The sequence below is a fragment of the Anguilla anguilla genome, chromosome 13 (genome assembly GCF_013347855.1).
Source record: "Anguilla anguilla isolate fAngAng1 chromosome 13, fAngAng1.pri, whole genome shotgun sequence".
NCBI classification, from domain to species: Eukaryota; Metazoa; Chordata; class Actinopteri; order Anguilliformes; family Anguillidae; genus Anguilla; species Anguilla anguilla.
In genome coordinates this window covers 30906001-30922537 of record NC_049213.1, presented here as the reverse complement: position 1 = coordinate 30922537, position 16537 = coordinate 30906001, and the positions used below count along the sequence as shown (strand labels likewise).

The following is a 16537-nucleotide window of genomic DNA, read 5'->3' as shown; positions in this document are numbered from 1 at the left end:
AATACTGTATAATTAGCTTTTTCATGTTATTCTCAAACACATTAATCTTAACCAGGTCCCTTTGGAAGTCTTGTTTTAGTATTGTTGTCCACACGCTTTTCCTTTTCTGTGCAACACTTAAATCCTTTTGCCTGCATAGTGCTGTAGCCTCAGCCATGGATTAGGATAAAGCTTGAGAACGGATTTAGGATATCCGATTGACACATGTTGCACAGTTTTACTCGGTGTCGGGTAATTTACAGCCAACGCTAACCGACCATTTTAAATAACTAATATGTAAGCAAGGAGGACTCAAAGTCACTGCTTAATGACTATTAATTTTCAAATGAAATAAGAACTGGAAAGAAAGTTCATGGAGGATTTTTACGCGCGACACAAAACGTAGGCCTTCTTCAGACAAAGCCGACGCCTGCCAAAGAAGAACAGGGACTCTCGCCTGTAACATGTGGATTATCTGGAAGACATGTAGACTAATAATAAACCGGGTGGGAATTCGGCAGGTCTTGCAACCGTTGGTATAATGTGCAACGCCACGCAAGGGTCAATGAAAGGCACCCAGATCTTCATTCGACTAACTTTTCATGACAACAGGCTGTTCACCTGAGCTAAAAAAAAAATTACATTTGGATTGTATTTATAATAATCTTCTGGCGTTTACACAAAACCTCCTGGAACTATTTGATTGACAAGCTTGTGCTGCATCCCAGAAGTATAAAATGAGCCTTTTTTCCTTCGTGAAAACGAATCAGTGTGTTTGTGTTCGCAACAGAATTGCCAAGCGACGGAGAAAGGTAACCTATATGCGGTTTCGGGCAAATATCCTAAATTTGTGACCCCGTGGGTTTTACATGGAGAAAAGAACTGACAGGACAAAAACTATCAGATCAGAGATGACTGCATCTCCTACACCGGTGCCGTCGTCTCCGATTATGATTCCATGTTCTCCAGTCCTGGAGCCGACCACCCCCGGAAGGCGGTCATCCTCCCCGTTCAGGTCTCCTACTCCGGTGCTGATGACGTCTCCGAAACTATGGCACAAATCTTCAGTGTCCCGGCTAGCGGAAGAGTTTTTCTGGATTGGCGGTAGCATTGTGGCCACACCAAAATGGAGAATGGGGCAAATAGGTAAGATATGATGTTGGATAAAGTAATGTTTATATTCGGTGGCTAGTCTGAAAATCCCATTAACCCCCCTAATCAGGTATTACGCAGGGCCATTGTAAAGGCGACTTGTTTTCACAAGAGACCCTATCTTACCACAAATAACTTTTTACATTGCTCAGAATTCCTTTCCCCAGTGCTTTCATTCCATAAGCAATAGTGGGGTGTTTCACTCTTTCCATTCTGCCATGAAAGTATGTTGCCATGTATCAAATAAGTACAATAGCCAGGCAACATGAAATCACCTAAAGAATGTTGTCATGAACAGTGTTATTACTTTTCTTCTTTCATTAATTACTTGTGAACAGCGGGGAAAAACCTTGTTACCCACAACAAGTACAAACAGATGTTAACAGATTATCTTTGAAGTATCGCAACTCAGAAATTAGGCCAAATGCCAGATTTTGCAGGGTGATGATACGGACACACGCCATTCATGTGCATCTTACTCCGCTAAGCAGGAGACAATATCTTGCAGTTGGCCGGGCATAACTCATACCTATGCAGCACTGAAAGTTTTGCATTTCCCACAGTATTAACTACACAATGTTTGCTTTTATGTTTTTAGATTTTTGTTCTTGTCACTTGTTTTAATTGTGGTCTAAACATTCATCTTGTGGGAAAGGCGTATTATTATATTCATAAAAATAGTAAATAAATAGATATTTAGGTTAATCAAGCTAAATTAAAACAATATGTCTTTTCTCCTTATTCATTTTCTATGCCCTTTATTCCAACACATTTATTTGATGAGATCAGAAATGTAAAAATAGATATAATTTAAGGGCTCTTTCCTATGGTATGATTTGGCAGGTTTGATTGAACCATGGGGATGACTGTAAGCTTGAACATAGTCTAAAAGTTGTGGTCTATAGGGTTACAACCCTATAGCCAAATAAAAGTAATTAGTTCATGTACCCTTAACCTAAGCAACAGTATGTTTTAAACATATTCATAAGCATCATTCTTGATGTTGCCATCACAAGCATTCCTAAGCCATTATTAAAAATGATGGCCTTTTGTGTTTATTTTCTAAATGTGCATATCCACCAATTTACAAAGAGTTGATAACTTGATGATTTTTAAGGGGACAGGAAATCCCTTTCCAGCTGAGATGGAGAGTTTTTTTTTCTTTTATTCCTTGGGAAAAATGTCCCCTGTGAAAGGTTATGGGGCAGCCTGTTCTGGAATGCTGCTGTATCCATTGTCTGAAAGGGGTGGGTTCCTCATTGGCTGAAGTTCTCTCTCTCCCTCCTCTCTGGCCTGGTGAAAGTGGAGAGGTGCATGAGCTGCATGCAGGCCGGGACTCGGATGGTGAAGCTGCGCGGGTCCTCCAGGGGCCTCACGCGCTGCTACTACCTGGATGAGCACAAGTCCTGCGTCCGCTGGCGGCCCTCCAGGAAGCACCAGAGGGCCAAGAGTGAGTACCCCCGGTGCCCTCTGCTCACTGTGGCCCTGCCCAATTCCGTGATGGGCATTTGGGAATTTCGTATCACGTGAGCACGGGAAAAATACTGGAGTGAAGCTGACAGAACAACAACCATAACGGAACAGTCGGTATACATTCCTGGAATACAGTCTAGGAGTACTTACCTGGGATCTAGCCAAATAATCCCACGACAGCGTGCATTAAAGTGCTTACGTCCCCTCAGCTAATACTGTGCAGTGCTCTGTGCAAGGGCAGTTAGAGGTTTCAGGCTGCTCTGAACATTTTACAATGGGGTTTTTTTTAACAGGCTGTCTCCTTTAAGTACTGTTAATTGGTGCGGATTGAATATTTAATTGATTTGACAATGAGATCACTAATCCATAGTTTCTGTGGTCTCTGGGAAAATACATGTTGATTAAAAAGAATTGGAAGATACATTTTAAAGAAATATTTTGTGCTGGATTTTGCAGTGCAATATCACGTGCAAGAAGGGGTTTGATGATATAGCGTTTTAAGTTGCAAGTGGATTTAAGTTTAGTGTTGAGTCTCACATAAACTAGAATGAATGCTCAGTGGGCTTGTTGAACCAAGATGCAATATGAACAGGTTAATCTGCAGTGGAAGACAGGCAGTGATTTGGCTGTCCTAGCTGTAGTGGGGAAATCAATCATTTATTTTGACCAAGAACAGCTATTCAGGAAAGGATGGAAGGATGAAGATTGAGATTGAGTTGTTTGGTAAGCATTATCAATATTGATAAATGCTTGTAGCAAAGAGGTTGCAGGTTCTATTGCTGCCCCATAGGATTTGTATTTAATTCAGGCCTCAACTCCTAACGAGTGGATACAGATGAGGGGAAGTATGAGACAACAAAAATGATTTAAAAATGTTATGTTTTAATCCAAATGTAAATGTAATTACAGTTCCATGTCAAGGTGGTTGAGGTGGTAATTTGGGAATTTGAATTCTGCACTGTACTAATGTTCGTGCATTTTTACCCATTTTTGCCCTCTTTAGTTACCATAGACACTATCCGCGAGGTTTGTGAGGGCAAGCAGTCAGAGATCTTCCAGCGCTACGTGGACCGCAACTTTGACCCCAACTGCTGCTTCACCATTTACTATGGCGCCCACATGCAGTCGCTGGACCTCGTCACCAGCACCGGGGAAGAGGCACGCACCTGGATCACAGGCCTGAAGTACCTCATGGCGGGCATCAGTGATGAGGACAGCCTGGCCAAGCGACAGCGCACTCGAGATCAATATCCTTTTAGCTGTTACTGGAGGCAGGGAAGCTGCTGGAGGATCACTCCAAACCTCCAAGTCTGTACACCATTACTGGGTGCTCACAGCCACAACAAAAAAAGCTTTGCATTCACTGTTATCCAGGTCAAGGTCAGAGACTGCATTTGTAGTAAGTCAGAGGGAGGGGTGTCCAAGTCCAATATGGGTGCTAGGTTGAATTATGTCCACTGTTTAAATGGGGTCTACTGTAAGCCATAGACTATAAATTAAGCAATAGACTATGAGTATTGTCATTGTTAACAGATACAAAATGTAAACAGTCATTATGTACTATTACTACCCTAATTTCTTCTAGTTTTTGTTTTTATTGTGGATTTTTGCATTTATTTTTTTAATTGTACCACATGTTGTATTGATCTGTTGAGATGAAAATCCTCTCGTTAACCATTTTCCATCAATAAAACCATGCCCACACTGCCTTAAATTCCCCAGACAAAACTGACCAAGCTGTGCCAGACAGGCTGGTCTTCTGCCTTGCCACTGAAAATCACAACCATAACCAGTGCTGACTGCCATTTCCATGATGAATAATTGCCTACCTCAGTAGTGGTAGCTCATTTCTATCTCCCTGCACTTCTCCCTTAACCCTTATGTCATGTGGCTGAAGCAGACCTTCACGGAGGCAGACAAAAATGGCGATGGCTGCCTGAGTATTGGAGAAGTACTTCAGCTTCTCCACAAGCTGAATGTGAACCTTCCCAGACAAAAAGTCAAGCAGATGTTCAAGGTGCTCTCATCATGATTTTGAATAGTCTTACTTGTATTAATTATTGTGTATTATGCATGTATGTATAATGTATAAATTAATTGTATAACTTTTTTTTTACTGGAGACAGTTTGAGAGTTGTGCTGTTTTAAGGACATTGACGCTGGGTTGCAACCAACATTTGCCCTTAACCTTAACTTAAAAGCAAGATTTTTTCTTCCCAAACTCGGTTTGTTTGGCAATTTCAGCAGTTACTATAAAGACCTCACCAAACTGACTTTATGTAGAAAATGTGTAACACCTGCATTCACCTCTTCCTTTTCCAGGAAGCGGACACGGATGACAACCAAGGCACGCTGGCCTTCGAGGAGTTCTGCACCTTCTACAAGACCATGTCCACGCGCCGTGATCTGTACCTTCTCATGCTCACCTACAGCAACCACAAGGACTACATGGACACAGATGACCTGATCCGCTTCCTGGTGATTGAACAGAAGGTCAGATCATCCAGCCTTTTTTGTTGAGTGTGATGTCCTCTTTGTGTAATGTTGAACTTGAATTGCTCCAATGAGAGTACCCCAACTTCAATGTCATGTGCCAGAATAAGATAAACCTTGTGTGTGGATTCACACAAAACTGTATATCTGCAGCATATTTGATCTATAGATAGATAATACTGGATTATAATGATTAAATTAAAGTCTTTTGATCAGTTTTTTGACTTGCTATCAGAAGTTGTTCGATACTTCAGTCTACGTCACATTCTGGGTTCCTTTTATTTGCTTTTAATCTGTATTAATTCAATTATTTTTGTCTTTTTAGATGAGCAATGTGACAAGAGAACATTGCCTGGAAATTGTGACCAAGTTTGAGCCCTGTCCTGAAAACCAGGATCTGCTGGTTCTTGGCATTGATGGTAAGAAGTTGCTCTTAAATACTCTCTGTCTGCAGCACGTCTGCCAGTGTTCTCATGGCCTTAATTGGCAGCTGATTGAAAGGAAACCACAGATACTGCGGCCCTGTTGGGATTCAGTTTGACACCCCTGTATTAGACGACTATTTCCACCGCAGTAGGATACAGTTGTTTCTGTCTTGTCAGGGTAGGGTTCTTTGAGTTGACCAGATTCCACAGATCTCTTCTGTATTAGTTCTTCCCAACAACCTATACATATAGGCTACCAGTTGTCTTCAGTGTGAAATTTGTCACACCTCCTTGGATCTGTCTCTCCTGTAGTATTGTGTTTCCTGAAATTGTGCATTGTTGTCGCTGGATTTTGCAAGTTTAAGAACCATAACATCAAAACCAAGAGGAAGAAAAATCATTGTGTAATTATAATTTTCCTAGAGGTATATTTAAAAACAACTCAAGGGCAGTGTTGTTGAGACATGTGGGCAGGGAGGTAAGGTAGGCACAGCGCAAGGCTCCCTGCACTGTTACCTAATGTGGTGGTAGATGTTGCAGCAATGATAAGGTTGAGTATATCTAATTGGGGTAATCAAATCAGAGACAAAAATTGCCCCCCCCCCCCCCAAAACAAAAGCAAAAATAAAGAAAATTTATTGACCCCTCCAGGCTTTACCAACTACATGCGGAGTCCTGCAGGAGACATCTTCAACTCGGAGCACTATGAGGTGAACCAGGATATGACCCAGCCTCTCACCAACTACTTCATCAATTCCTCGCACAACACCTACCTGACGGGCGACCAGCTGCTCTCCCAGTCCAGGGTGGATATGTACACTTACGTACTGCAGGCTGGCTGTCGCTGCGTCGAAGGTCAGATTCTCCGGCAGAACAACAACCGCACCCTCCCCATGTCAATTCTGACGAATGGGATCTTCACCCGTACATTCACTGTATTCCTTACTCATTCATGTGTATGAATTTGAAGGGCGTGAGTTGAGTATCATTGAGTACTTCGAGAGCACAATTCCTTTTGGCTGTTGTGACGATCAATATTTATATGTTAGCATTAACATTTATACATATACAGTATATCATGTATATTAACACTTGTTAGCATTAGATTAGAATTTCAAATAATGAGTGAATTGCACCCCTTTTTTCATGGAGACAAATGTATTAGTTTGGGAGAGGAAAAAACTACTTCTTTACCTCTGTTTTGTTTCCAGTTGACTGCTGGGATGGTCCGGATGGAGAGCCAATTGTGCGCCATGGCTATACCCTCACTTCAAAAATTTTCTTCAAAGATGTCATAGAAACAATCAACAAATATGCATTTTCCAAAAGCCAGTAGGTGTAGCCCAAGCTAATTTTGTTATTTGAAGTATAGCAACTAAATATATAAACAGTAGGCCCTAAACCTTTTAAGTATTTTGTAGCGCGATTGCTGGTTTTATGTAATAAATATAGTAGCTCTGAGAAATGGATTTATACAGCAGTGGAGCCCATCAAAGCTTTACATGTTGCATATAATGGTGTATTGCGCTGCACTATTGTCTCTTGCAGTTGCCTTTTATATCAAGAAATAACAATGTAAAGTTGGATCTATTAGTGCTGCGATGAAAAGCTGATGAATTGGTGATGTACACTGCTTAAACCGATTAGCAATAAGTTTACTCTTATGTAGATATTAATTTGTCAATTTGTGCGATTCTCCAACCTCTACGTCCCACTACATTCATTATTGCATTACGAAATCTCTATTAAATTGCTGGAAATCATGTGTCTGAATTTACAGTTCACTTGGAGTTCATTGTGGAATTTATTATCATATATTGCATGCTTTCCCAGATACCCTGTGATTCTGTCTATTGAGAACCACTGCACAGTACCCCAACAGAAGAAGATGGCTCAGTATCTCTTGGAGGTGCTTCAAGACAAGCTGGACCTGTCCTCCATTAATATGAACGAATGCAGACGTCTCCCCTCTCCAGAGATGCTGAAAGGGAAAATTCTGGTTAAGGTAAATCAGTGTTTCTGTCAAACAGTGTGAATGAGGCTAAAAGCATGCGATAGAAATGTCAGCAGTGCTGTGTAAAACCTCAAGGCAGTTGGAGGCTTAAATTTCTTTCACCACCAGGGGCAAAGTTATAAATTAACAACTTGCTCAGGGGGTCACTGATACCAACCACTGTAATACACCAGCTTTGAATGATTATAAAAGAAATTACTGAACACAGATTTCATACTATGAGGATTATAATAATAATAATAATTATCATTATATTAAAATGTATTCCGTGTACTAAGTGCCTTTACAGTGCTTTACAGTTATGGAGAGAAAATTGTTTCAAAGGCCACCAACATATGTAGCATCCACCTGGATATTACCTGATGGGTTAATGAACAGTTACAGTATTATGATTTAATTGTATGTTCATGCATGTCATGTTCCATGGTGTGTATAGTTGGTTTTCAGCAGTATTGTTAAATTATATCTTTAGGGGAAGAAACTCCCTGCAAACATTGATGCGAATGCAGAGGAAGGGGATGTGTCTGATGAAGACAGCGGTGAAGAGACTGAAGATGAAAACAAAGTGACGAGTGCAGATGTAAGTGTGTAGGACCCTCTTTCAATAAACTGAAACCTGCAAAATGTATGTCATAGCACATTTTCACCACTGCGTTGTCACAAATAACTGAACAGTTATGTTTTCTGGAAGGAATGAAAATAATACACTATCAAAATGCTTGATGCACCAAATTGATTATTGTCAATACCGCCTTCAAGTAATAATTGAAGGCGGTATTGATAGTAAACATTTTTTTTGTTATCTAGCATGGTTGACATTGCTAGATATGGTACCACTCAAAGGTTCCATGAGTAACCATTTCAAACCATTTGTCTTTCTAAAATATAATGCTGGCATGCTATACTGCACAATTGACATAATACACGCGAAAGAGTGTAGTATTTGTTAGAGGGGTAATAATACTGTTGTTTCATATCTTAATTATAGTTAGTATAATACATTTCCAGCAAGCCATGTTTCGGTCCCTTGCTGAGTGCATATACGGAGTGCACAGTGTATATGTTAGGTATGATATTGTCTTATTATGTGTAATGATATAGTTTTATGAAAACAAACTTTACGTTATAAGTTAATACATATAGTAGCCTATATGAACTTGTGGTTCAGTTGCAGTATTTGTACTTTTCATTCTTGTGAAAGTCATAGACTATGAAACTGAGAATTAGGGGTCCACACATTGTTGGAGCGCCATTGAGACTTTGAGTATTACCTTTTCACAACAAAAAACTGTATAAAAACTTGAGAGCCTTTGAATGTTTCTATGGCGATTAAATACTTCCGCTCCTCAGTGGTCAGCTCTGCTCTTCCCGCACGTTGAGTGTGCCAATTGCCAGTGGAAGCTGTGCTTTTATTTCAGGGTAAGAGTGAGGAAGGCACAGACAGCACCACCGATGCAAACCCCGGGACCAACAAGCCCCTCAACAGGTCCCTCATGGGAAGCTTCAAACGCAAGGTCATTCCCTCTCCGTAAGCACCTTCCCTTAAACACCTCCCAGCCTCTGCTCAGGTCCTCTCCAAAACCAAAATATCTCTCACCTTAACCCCCTGTGACCTGCTTCACTCCTCTTGTCTTCATCCCATTCACGCTGGAGTGGAAAAGTCCAACCTCTGTGACCTGGCGCACTCCTCAAAGCATGTTACAGTGCAGTCTGAGAAGTACAGTCTGTATGCTGCTCTGATTCTTCACAGATGATGTCACATCCTGGAAAGCTTTTGAGCTGGGAGAATTAACCTCGCAGTGAAGGCTGGTCCTCTTTGTTTTTTTTCCTTAAAGAGACGGCGAGTGAAAGTGAAGAAGGGATCCAGCCTTGAGGACACTGATACGGATCAGGAGAGCTCCTCTACTGCCCCCAGGGGAGCTGTGGTGCATTACAGCAGGTACTGCTATATCTGCACATCTTGGGCTGATCTACCCAGGAGCCTCTATTTCTCTACTAAATTAATTTTTTTTAAATGGTTTGTTGTACATTATTATTATTATTATTATTATTATTATTATTATTATTATTAAGTGTATTTAATTAAAATGTTTATTTAAAAATGTTAAACACTTAATTTCTTGTAATTCTGAATGCCCAGCAACATTTGCAACAACAATCTCCGCAACATCCTGTGTGAATTTCAGTCATTCTTTAAATGGAATAAATTCAGTGAAGTTGAACTATGAACATATTTATCTGTTGAAACGCTGATTGTCAAGGACTCTTACTGAGCTCCTCTGTCACGTTCCCAACAGGAGGAGGAAGACCATGCGGCTTGCCCGAGCCCTGTCTGACCTGGTCAAGTACACTAAATCTGTCCGTGTCCATGACATTGAGACACAAGGTGAGAAGAGAAATTGAACCTAGACTAAAGAGTGTGATTTCACTGGTAATGCATCTCTCAGTACAGTCCAATCCAGGATAATAAAATAGGGATAAAGACATGTCGCCACTTTTCCACATAGTAACCAGAAAGGAGCTCTCCATCAATCATGGAGTACATTGGTAGCAAGAAATAACAGTAAATTGTGCCTACCTTCAGTTGGGCTAAACTGCCTAGATACAACTAAGGGATCCTAGAAGTACAGCATAGCTAGAATACAGCCATCACTCAACGTAGGCATCATCCTGTTCTTTATTAATAGCACACTCTGTGATTGGTGTAGCTCCTCTCTGGTTTCTAAGTGAAAAGTGACGTCATTCCTATGCCTATTTTAGTATCCCAGATCTATTCCTTGTTCTTTTTAAATAGAAATAATTATTTTCGTCCCTTTAGGTTATAAATAGAATGTTAGTAGTTAATTAGTTAATACTAGTGTATGTCTCCAGCATTTAAGTGTGCTTCACAGAACAGTGTGCTGAGAAGAGGGTGTAACCTGTGTGTGTGTGTGTGCGTGCGTGTGCTTGTGTGTGTGTGCGTGCGTGTGTTTGTGTGCGTGTGTTCATTGGGCCGCAGCGGCAACATGCAGTTGGCAGGTATCATCACTCAGTGAGACCAAGGCCACTCAGATCATGCAGCTGAAGCCAGCCCAGTTTGTGCGCTTCAACCAGAGGCAACTTGTGCGCGTCTACCCTTCTTCCTACCGTGTGGACTCCAGCAACTACAACCCCCAGCCTTTCTGGAACTCCGGTTGCCATCTGGGTAGTACATTTTATCACAGATAAACTACATCCTGGATATTGAACTCCACGAGTTTCACATGATGTGCTATTTTGCCCAGTGTTTGAGATCCAAGTGTTCTGATTTGCTTGTTTGACATTAATTAACATTAAGGGGTGTGGTTGCAGATAGTATGCGATTTAGCAGTGTAGATTATAGTCTGTTATGGCACTCCCTTTTCAACTGAGAAGAGGTATTATGAGGGAAATGGTGATTCCATCATTTTAGAGTATATTTGGTTTATTGTTATGTGATTCTTTTTCACTTCTGGCAAACATCATAGCATGAATATAATGTTTATTGTATATTGTATATACACTGTGCGACACCACATTTATTTTCTTCCAAATTTGTGTCCTGGGCTCCCTTACTGCCTTATGGCTTATGTGTTCCAAATAGTTTGAATGTTTGAATTGTTTGAATTTTTTCCCACATCAGTTGCCTTAAACTACCAGTCAGAAGGCAGAGTTCTGCAGCTCAACAGAGCCAAATTCTCCAGCAATGGTAACTGTGGGTACATCCTGAAACCCAAGTGCATGTGTAAAGGTGAGCACCAGTTGCTTCTAGTTGTGCCTCAGCACCAGCATAGGGGTTACCACTGGATCATTCATTTGAGCTTTAAAAAAAAATATTGTAGAACCACTCAGATAAAAAAAGTGCTTTGGGAAATGGAGGTCATTCAGAACACTGAGATGTTGAAAACTTAAAGAGTTACATAAAAAATTTTGAATGTGAATCCTTTATATATTGATTTTTATCGTTTGCATTTACTGTAGCCTTTTTTAAATAGGCCACTCTTAATTTGATGCAATAAATTGTAAAATAAATAAATAAATAAATAATAATAATAATCTTGTGGTAATTGGGATCTCTTTTGAACCTTTTTTTTATGTCTCTAGCCACCATGGATATGTCAGTGTGCTTCCAAACAGTCCACCTTTTTAGTGCCCTGCTAGCTTTGGCCTCTTTTGCAGACTGTTTTTTTTCTTCATATGAAACAGGATTGATTTTCCCACCTAATATTCTTAGCAGCATTTTTTATATGATATGTTTCATTTAATGCTGTATTGACATAGTATAATGTGTAATGCAGATCCTGATATTGTTAAAGCATAATTGCAGTTACCAATTTGGTTGACCAGTCTTTCCAGAACATTGAGAATTCTCTGAGTTTCTACTGTTGCAGGGAGAGCTTTGAGTGGATTTTAGCTTTTCCTTTGCTTTTAAAGCACATTTATTGTGCATACCGAGTATTATGGTTACTCAGCATTGTCCCACCCTAAAGGTTTCACATTTTTTTCATTAACTAACTTATAATTTTGCATAATGGCAGTTATCTTCATGCAAGGCATACAAAGTGTGAAGAAACTTTTGAATAATTGAGATGGACATGTCTCTTTAAGGTGCCTTTAACCCTATGTTGGAGGACTCCTGGCAAGACCAGGTAAAGACGCAGTTGATACTGAAGATAATCAGTGGCCAGCAGCTACCCAAGCCAAAAGGCTCCATGCTGGGGGATCGAGGCGAGGTGAGGACAGGAATTCGGAGGGAGGTTCTGAAAAACTTTCACATTTGTGGTTCAGCACCCAATTTTCAAAGGCAAAAAGTACATCTGTCTTGTGTGTTGGATTAAAATGTTTAAATATACATTTATATCTCTTTGAGTATATATTTATCTTTCTGAAATGAAAAGAAATTGTTCTTTTCTTACCATATTAATTCATGGATACCAGTGACCCTTTACACAAATGTTGTCCCCAATCAAATTGTTCAAACATTAAAGGTCACAGAGGTCACTTGACCCAGAATTCCTGGATTTTACTGTACTGATGTAGTATTGTTCCTCACTTTCTTTAGTGCACCAACTGACAATTGTACATATTTAATAACATGAAATGCTGTTATAATATTTTAGTCATATTCTAATGTATTACCGAACCTATTCCCCTGTGTTAGCACTAGCCCATGTGATGGTGTGCTGTGGGGTTCGGGGCTGCTACGTAACCAGGCCTTGTCCTTTCTGTAGATTATTGATCCCTATGTGGAGGTGGAGATCATCGGCCTGCCGGTGGACTGCTGCAAGGACCAGACACGGGTTGTGGATGACAATGGTATGCACCATTGGGTGGGCTGGCATTCAGCACAGTACATATTTAACAAAGTGTTCCGAAACACTGGGTTTGAATGGGTGCGATGAGCTCCTCGACGATAGCTGAAGTCTCTGATGGTAGGCCGTGAAGTGCTAAAGCACGCACCTCTTTTTATATCTCTTATTACCATGATTGATACATTTTCTGCTGAGTGAAGGAAACTTGTTAGATTGTAGATAATAATAATAATAACAACAACAATAATAATAATAATAATAATAATACCTGCAAACAGCTATTATGGGGAACCTGTTCTGCCTTCTCTGTGTTCTTACTGATAGGAAAGAACCTCTACTTCACTACATAACAGTTATTTTTTAAATAAATTAAACAGTACCTTGCCGGATTCTGTTTTTGGCACTTGGCGTAATTGCTTGTACTTTTATTATGTGCTGCAATGCAATACGTTCTAGCGCTTGCATGTAGGGCAAAAAAGACACAACAGTAAATATATTTCTCTGAAAAAAAGAATGCAAATATTATAGATCACATGCTACTAGAGCAGAATTTTGACATAATGAGCAACCCATTTAGTTTCTTTTTTTTTTTTTTTTACTGTATAGCCTAGCCCAGGGTAACTTTGCTTATCACTCAGACCTTTTACACAGTACAGTATGTAAACCAACACAGGTGTGGCACATAACAAAATTACGTCACTGCCTGTATACTGAGGTATAATTACATACATGTTATTTTTAATTCCTCATTATGTTTTTGTTCCAGTTTGGTTAAATTACTTGATTCTCTCTCTGGCTTCCCATCCCACCCTCCGCGCCAGGATTCAATCCCATGTGGGAGGAGACCCTCGTCTTCACTCTCCACATGCCACAGATCGCGCTGGTGCGCTTCCTGGTGTGGGATCACGACCCCATCGGCAGGGACTTCATTGGACAGAGGACCATTGCCTTCACGAGCATGCTGCCAGGTACACGCCTTCACGTCTGTCCCCACGCATTCATACCTTACCTCACATCAGGGGTCTCTTTAAGGACATGCAATGACCTTTCTGTTTCAAATCGAGTTTTCTCTCCTGTCCGTGTCCAGCAATGCAAACATTTTCTGATATTACCATGCTTGGTTGTGAATGTTTTGAGTACTCATTAATTTTTTTCTATGAATATTTCCATAATCTGAAGTACTTGAAGTGATATTTTGTATATTATTTTACAGGCTATCGGCACGTGCATTTGGAAGGTATGGAAGAGGCCTCTATTTTTGTTCATGTCGCTGTGAATGACATCACTAGTAAGGTAGGTATCAGTGTTGGGGCTTGTTCCCAATTTCACACAGTACAATTATGCAAATTTCACTCAGTGTCAAGTAAGCTGTCCTGGCCCTGTTAAATGAGAGAGCAGTACATTGAGAGAGATAAGGTTAATACTGCCAATCAAACTAGATGTCTTTATCTGAAAAGCTGTGTCATAATGTGGTAATAGCTCTAAGAGACTCTATTTAGCATATTATCTCTAAACAGGGAGGTTTTCAGTTTGTAGGGTCCCCATCTCATTGTACAACTTTTGCAGATTTGATAGATGTTTAAATATGTAGGTTACTACATTTAATATTTGCAATGTGATCAATGTAATGTAAAAAAAGCACATATAAGCATGTCTGGTGGTTTCTTAACTAAATGAAAACAACAAACCAAAGAATGTCAAGATAACATACACATCATAATATGACATATTGAGATACTGTAAGACATAGAATTGATCTAATCTTTGGAAGACAGAAGTTACTGAAAGATTATTGTATTGCTGCTCAAAGCAGCAGTTTGCAGACTGCTCACTAGAGGGAGATGGAGGATAAACATTCTAATACACATTAATCAGTAAGTTAATGGCTACTGTCTGTAATTGTTTTGTAATTTTATATCGAGTTTAAATAAATGTTGATTATAGCTCTAGCATATAAAAATATATTTTATCTACTGCAACATTTGAAATTTACTGTCAAAAGAAGTTGGATAGCCCAGAGTCCCACAGAGTAAACCTGTAGAGCAGCGTAGGGCGATCACAGGCACTCGCTGAGAACATGTGAAATGACACCAGCTTCTCTTCAATTTCAGGTGAAACCTACCAGTGGAATAAAAGGGATATTTCACAGAAGCCATAATCAGGGCTCTCCGGACAGCGACACGTTTGTGCAGCTGAAGCGCAAGCCTACTTTTCGGGAAAAGCTCCTGCACAGAGCGGCGAACGGCCCCACCAAGGCCCGGCACAAAGCCCGGAGGGGGGGCCACAAGCCCCCCGTTGAGGAGGACAGCTCTGATTCGGAGTCTGAACAGGTGCGAGACCAGCGTGGCGCCACTGGGGACCTGAATGATGGACAGATACCGGGCAGGTTGGTGCAGAGCGAGCCACTCAGGCGCGCAAACAGGGTGCAGATCCAGGAGCCGGTGCATAAAGAGCAGGGCCTCCTTAACCGCCTGTCCAGCCACAGCCCCAGAAGGGGGAGTGTGGCCACCGGCTGCATCCGGTGGGCGGTCGGCTCCAAAGGGGGTCCCAGCCAAGAGCTTGGATCTCCCCACAGGCCGGAACCAACCCAGCGGGAGAGAGTGACATCGGAGTCGAGGTGGGTGCAGCCTGAACCCCCCCAAGAAACTGACAACCATCCCCCGCCCGCGGACTGGCCCCAACCCAAACTGCCTCCCTCCCTCTGGGCCAGAAGGAGCCTGGACACCCGGCGCAACAAGCACGGCTCCGACCCCCAGCCGGGAAACACGCGATCCTGCAGCATGCCCAGGAGGAGACTCCCCTCCCCCACACCCCCGGCACCGGGCGGCAGGTCCAGCTTAAACTGGCAGAGGCCTGGGTGCACGGGCACGGGCATTGGCAGAAGGCTGGCGCAGGCCGTGTCTGACTCTGAAAGCCTCTCTGACAGCGACTCCCCCAGCAGTGCGGACAGCTCGGACAGCCTGGACAGCATCGACTTCCTGCCGTCGCGCTGGCCCGATGACAGGCGGCCAGCCGTGGGAACGCTGCAGAGAGAGATGAGCGCTCTCTTTGATCAGAAGATGGACGAAATCCGCAGTAAATCTCCCATATTCTTCACTGGTAAGAGCTGACTGGTGCCCTAACTGCCCAGCCAAGACCCATTCACAGAGTACTCTGTACTATGGTTAGCTCTGTGATGAGATTAATTAGCATCTCAGGGCCCACCCATGGAGAGTGCTCTCTCGATGGTTAAAACACCAGAGACTGTGAAGTTATGCGCTGAGATCTTTCTCTTTTGTTTTGTTCGGCACCTCTTGGAACTCTAGAGCAGAACTGCTAAGATGACCAACAGTCAGATGAAGAGGCCTTTTGAACTCCAATACCCTTCTACTGATGTACTCTGTTTTCTTTTTTGTGAACTTCCTGTTTTCTACTTCCTTTTCAGGAATTAAAACTGCCTTGTGGGTATTTGAATGACTCATTTAGAGTATTTAATGAGGAACTGGTTTCTGGTTTGCAATTGATGTGTGTGGAACAGTTGCCTAGTAAACTGTGTCATCCTTGACATTTTGACTATGCATTTTGACTATGGGTTTTGCCATTATAATGATTTGATTTGCATTTTTTAAAAAAAATTTTATTTTTATTTTTACCATCAATATGTCCTTTCATTAATTTGTCTAACATTGAGATCTCAATTCTGGTTAGGGTAG

General features: G+C 41.4%; 1 protein-coding gene across 1 annotated transcript; it reads left to right on the top strand.

The window, feature by feature from the left end:
- Window positions 1–796: 796 nt before the first annotated feature.
- Window positions 797–16431, top strand: LOC118211417 (1-phosphatidylinositol 4,5-bisphosphate phosphodiesterase eta-2-like). The gene is made up of 20 exons (XM_035388610.1): window positions 797–1125; window positions 2435–2581; window positions 3608–3851; window positions 4492–4621; window positions 4927–5097; window positions 5423–5516; window positions 6174–6377; window positions 6734–6854; window positions 7356–7527; window positions 8009–8120; window positions 8932–9050; window positions 9372–9475; window positions 9834–9922; window positions 10535–10720; window positions 11177–11284; window positions 12142–12266; window positions 12765–12849; window positions 13667–13813; window positions 14059–14138; window positions 14957–16431. Exons 1-20 carry the CDS (start codon window positions 849–851, stop codon window positions 15953–15955), a joined length of 3714 nt encoding a protein of 1237 aa, XP_035244501.1. The 5' UTR covers window positions 797–848; the 3' UTR covers window positions 15956–16431.
- Window positions 16432–16537: the final 106 nt, after the last annotated feature.